This window comes from Sinocyclocheilus rhinocerous, unplaced genomic scaffold (genome assembly GCF_001515625.1).
Source record: "Sinocyclocheilus rhinocerous isolate Xijiao unplaced genomic scaffold, SAMN03320098_v1.1 scaffold5813, whole genome shotgun sequence".
In the NCBI taxonomy this organism is placed as follows: domain Eukaryota; kingdom Metazoa; phylum Chordata; class Actinopteri; order Cypriniformes; family Cyprinidae; genus Sinocyclocheilus; species Sinocyclocheilus rhinocerous.
Window position 1 is genome coordinate 47953 of NW_015666086.1, and position 5314 is coordinate 53266.

At 36.2% G+C, this 5314-nt stretch overlaps 1 protein-coding gene across 1 annotated transcript in view; it reads right to left on the reverse strand.

Annotated features, from left to right (window-relative positions):
* Nucleotides 1–1248: 1248 nt before the first annotated feature.
* Nucleotides 1249–5314, reverse strand: part of LOC107731704 (LRP2-binding protein-like) — a 4853-nt gene continuing 787 nt past the window's right edge. Inside the window, exons 2-8 of the mRNA XM_016542851.1 lie at nt 4849–4955; nt 4601–4714; nt 3989–4131; nt 3798–3903; nt 1748–1971; nt 1504–1669; nt 1249–1331 (exon numbers count right to left, since the gene is read on the reverse strand). Coding sequence (XP_016398337.1) covers nt 1266–1331; nt 1504–1669; nt 1748–1971; nt 3798–3903; nt 3989–4131; nt 4601–4714; nt 4849–4955 — 926 coding nt within the window. The 3' untranslated portion in view covers nt 1249–1265. The remainder of the gene's footprint in view (nt 1332–1503; nt 1670–1747; nt 1972–3797; nt 3904–3988; nt 4132–4600; nt 4715–4848; nt 4956–5314) is intronic.

Consider the following 5314-nt stretch of genomic DNA (forward strand, 5'->3'; position numbering starts at 1 on the left):
TTACATACCCCTTGTAGAATGTGCAAAATGTTAATAATTGAAACAAAATAAGAGGGATCATGAAAATTTTGTTATTTTTTATTTAGTACTGTCCTGAATAAGCTATTTCATGTAACAGATGTTTACATACACTCCACAAGACAAAATAATAAATGAATTTATAAAAATGACCCCATTCAAAAGTTTTCATACCCTCGAATCTTAGTACTTTGTCGTTTCCTGGATGATCCACGACTGTTTTTATATTTTGTGATAGTTGTTCATGAGTCCCTTGTTGGTCCCGAGCAGTTCAACTGCCTGCTGTTCTTCAGAAAAATCCTGCAGCTCCTGCACATTCTTTGGTTTTCCAGCATCTTTTGCATATTTGAACCCTTTCCAACAGTGACTGTATGATTTTGAGATCCATATTTTCACACCGAGGACAACTGAGGGACTCATACATACCTATTATATAAGGTGAAAACATTTACTGATGCTCAAGAAGGCAACACAGTGCATTAAGAGACGGGGGGTGTGAACTTTTGAACAGGATGATGATATGTAAATTTTTCTTTTTTTGTTTAAAGATCATATTTTTTCATTTGGTACTGCACTTAAGAAGCTACATAAATACTTAAATGTTTCCCAGAAGACAAAATAAGTACAATTTACCCTGATCATACAATTCAAAAAGTTTACCCCCCCCCAGCTCTTAATGCACTGTGTTGCCTTCTTGAGCATCAGTAAATGTTTTCACCTTATGTAATTATTAGGTGAGTCCCTCAATTGTCCTCAGAGTGAAAAGATGGATCTCAAAATCATACAGTCACTGTTGGAAAGGGTTCAAATATGCAGAAGATGCTGGAAAACCAAAGAATGTGCAGGAGCTGGAGGATTTTTCTGAAGAACAGCAGGCAGTTGAACTGCTCAGGACCAACAAGGGACTCATGAACAACTATCACAAAACAGAAAGACAGTTGTGGATCATCCAGGAAATGATACACAATATTAAGATTCATTAATTCATTATTTGAATGGGGTCATTTTTATAAATTCAGTTATTATTTTGTCTTGTGGAGAATATATAAACATCTGTTAAGTGAAATAGCTTATTCAAGATAGTATTAAATAAAAAATAACATGCAATTTTCATGATCCCTCTTATTTTGTTAAAATTATTAACATTTTCCATATTCTGCAAGGGATATGTAAAGTTATGAGCACAACTGTATATCCATCAATTTCAGTGATGAGATTAAATGAGTGATTGCTGTTGCATGTGTGATTTATATCCTGCCGTGCACCACGTCCATTTGCAGCTCCTTGCAGATCTCTGGATCGATCCTGGCAGCCTGATGGAGGAAAAACGAGAAATCAAACTTAGGTACCACTGGACCTCCAAATGTCACCCACATCTTCTATTTTGCAAGTCCCAAACTTTTCCCACATTGCTTCTCAGTAGCAGTGCTTTTTACAGGTCCAATGTCAGAACTGGCATTATAATGGTAAGGTGGTCAACAGTACCTGTGTGAAGTAGCTCTTCACTCTGTCTCTGTTCTTCAGGACGCCTCGGCCCAGCTGAAGGCAGCGTGCGTAGTAAAACATGGCTATAGCGATGCCCTTCCTGATGTACTCCTCCAGACAGTCCGTGTGCCGTGCTATGGCACTGATGTCCTCGTATCCGGACACTCTGAGAGTCAAAACAAACCCGTTTTTACCACAGAAAACAGAACGGTGTTCTTTACGGTTTCTGCAGGATGCGCTGTACCTCTCTCCCAGGGCGGCTGCTCTGGAGTAGAGCTTCCTGTGGTAGTAGCAGGCCGTCAGGTGACCCTGAGCGTAGACATTTCCTCTCTCTGCCGCCTCCTTCAGGCAGAACAGGGCAGCGTCGGGGTCCTTCTGCACGCCATGACCGTACAGATACATGACGCCCAGAGCGCCCTGAGACTCCAGGCTGCCGTTACCACACGCCTCCGAGTGCCACGAGAACGCCTGCGGTACATCAACACATGACCAGACTGACTGAAGACAGAGACATTTAACACCAGTGCATTAGATTAGATCTCTGTTTCTCTGACTGATGATGATGATGATTTAAAGGGATAGTTCATCCAAAAAGGAAATTCTGTCATCATTTACTCACCCTCAAGTTGTTCCAAACCTGTATGACTTTCTTTGTTTTGTTGAAAATAAAAGATAATTTGAAGAATGTTGGTAACATAACAGTTGATTGTCCCCATTGACTTCCATGCTATATCTGTCTGTCTGTCTATCTATCTGTCTATCTGTCTATCCATCCATCCAGCCGTCCATCCATATCCCATACTATGGAAGTCAATGGGGTCCATTAAGTGTTTGGTTAGTTACACAAAGTCTTCAAAATATATTTTATGTTCAACAGAAGAGAGAAACTCATACTCAAACTCAACTTGAGGGTGGGAAATGATGACATTTTTGGGTGAACTATCAATTTCAGAAACAAGAATATATTTGAAAGTTTTTTTTTCTTGAAAGATGCATTATTGGACAGTAATGGTCATTGGCAGTTGTTTTAAAATTGCTTTAGAAATAAGTTTGTATTTGTAATGACAGTAGGTCAAAAGTGGATTTGAGGGACCATGTGACACTAAAGACTGGAGTAATGATGTTGAAAATTCAGCTTTGCATCTCAGGAATAAATTACATTTGTAAAAATATTCAAGGACAAAACAGAGATTTTAAATTGTAATATTATTTCACAACATTAAAGGGGTCATATGATGCTGCTAAAAAGAACAGTATTTTGTGTATTTGGTGTAATGAAATGTGTTTATGCGGTTTAAGGTTAAAAAAACACATTATTTTCCACATACTGTACATTATTGTTTCTCCTCTATGCCCCGCCTTTCTGAAACGCGTCGAACTGTATGTTTGGTCAAATAAATGCAGCCTTGGTGAGAATAAGAGAATAATAACTTATTTTAAAAACATTTAAAAATGTTGAAATGATTTCAAACTTCTTAATGGCAGTTTATAAAATATTTCATGCTTACTAAAGGATTTATCTATTAAAAATAAATGATAAAAAAGGAAAGAAAAAAGTTCTAGTTAGCATCAGATATTTTGGTCTGTGTTGTGAATTTTTCCTAACAATATGTTGCTTTTGTTAAGTCAACATTACAAGACAGAGAAAAGTAGGTAAAAAAAAGTTTCTACACTTAATTTTAAATATGTTAAAATAATTTTAAATACGTTATTATAATTTTATTCTAAATATTATATTTATTATCATTCATGTGTATTATTAACTTAATTTATTATAAACCATTTGTCATAGTGTCATTTTATAGGCCAACTTGGATGGCTAATTCACTATGGGTTCCGTCAGGAATTTGCTATGGGTTTTTGTTTGGTGTATGAGTAGAATAAGGTCTGTGGTTAGCATTACTTAACTTCACATTCACACTTTTTTACAACATAAATTATACAAAGTCATACATCAAATGTGAACTCTGAAGCTGCTGTGTGATTTTAAAAATGTTTAAAAATTGCCATATGAGGACTATTGTGGTTCAGATTCATCAAGCAAAAAACTCCTTGTGTGTTTCTAGTTTATCTAGAAGCTTGTTAGCAACTGTTAGAACAAAACATGAAAGTCTCTTCCAGTAATGCTACTGCAACCACAGACCTTATTTCCCTCCTAAATCACAAACCACTATTCTGAAAACCCATTAGAATTTCCCAAAGGAACCCAATGCTAATTCTCTTCTACATTCCAGCAGCTCTACAGGTCAGTGCTTCAGCTGATGATGCATGATGGTTGTGAGTGATATCAGGACCTTTCTGAGGTCCAGAGTCTCCGGTCTGCAGTAAAACATGCCCAGAGACGACTGCGCTTTCACACTAGCATTCGGGTTTCCATCATCAGCTGCCAGGAGCCAAAGCCTGCCATAGAAATTTTCATCAGAAGTGCTTCACATTTTTATGCACAGATTTCTTGACATTATATTTTGCTGTGCTTGTTTCTCACCGCTCTGCTTCAGCTCTGGATGCCTCGACACCAAAACCCTCCAGATACGACCGGCCCAGGTTATACAGCGCTGCGTATCTGATACAGCCCACTTCAGACGAATCCCAGAATGCAACTGTTCTCATATACTCAATTGCCTTGCTCTGTTAAAGGGTTTCATAAGAAAAAAATCAGTACTGCTTTTACAATGAGATATTGGTAGCTCTAACATTAACAATGAACATTAATTCTGCAGCATTTATTCATCTTAGTAAACGTTAATTTCAACATTTACTAATACAATTTTAAGATCATTGTATCTGTTAACATTAATGAATGGACTGTGAACATTTTTTATTAACTTTAAACATTAACAGGTAAGTAAATCCTGTAAAAATATATTGCTCATTGTTCATGTTAGGTAATGCATTAATGTTAACAAATGAGATCTTCTTGTTTCTGAGATATTAATAGTATAATAAAGGAAATCTGAGCTGCTTTTGCAGACATTTTAGAAACTTGTAACATCCGAAAAGCTTATTTTTTTTTTAAATGTTGTATTATATGTTATTAATAATGATCTATTAACTGTATATGTGTGAGATATCATAATAACAGCAATATGGTCCTCACAAGGTCTTCTTTGGTTCCAAGGCCATCGTAACATATGACAGCCACCTGATACAGAGCTCGAGGATCTTCATCTTTAATGCCATCAAAGATGATCTCTGCTTCTGCGTAGCGGCCCTGCAGAACACCAGATTATTCCTGAGATGTGTAATTATTATGTAATGCAGTAATGCTGAAAGCAAATTCTTACGTGATTCTGTCTTTGCATATTGAAACAGAATAATTGAGAGAAACTTTAAGGCATCAGTCACCTCCTCGTAGTGTAACTGTCCCAGGAGGAAGGCAGCTTGTGAATCTCCTCTTTCTGCTTTCTCTTTAAGCAGAATCACTGTCTTCTCCACTGACCCACCAGTAGTCTCTGCTTTAAATTAAAAAAAAAAAAATTATATATATATATATATATATGTGACCCTGAACCACAAAACTAGTCTTAAGAGTTAATTTTTCAAAATTGAGATTTATACATCATGCTGAATAAATAAGCTTGCCATTGATGTATGGTTTGTTAGGATATGGCAATATTTGGTCGAGATACAACTATTTGAAAATCTGGAATCTGAGGGTGCAAAAAAATCGAAATATTGAGAAAATCGCCTTTAAAGTTGTCCAAATGAAGTCCTTAGCAATGCATATTACTAATCAAAAATTAAGTTTTGATATATTTATGGTAGGAAATTTACAAAATATCTTCATGCAACATGATCTTTACTTAATATC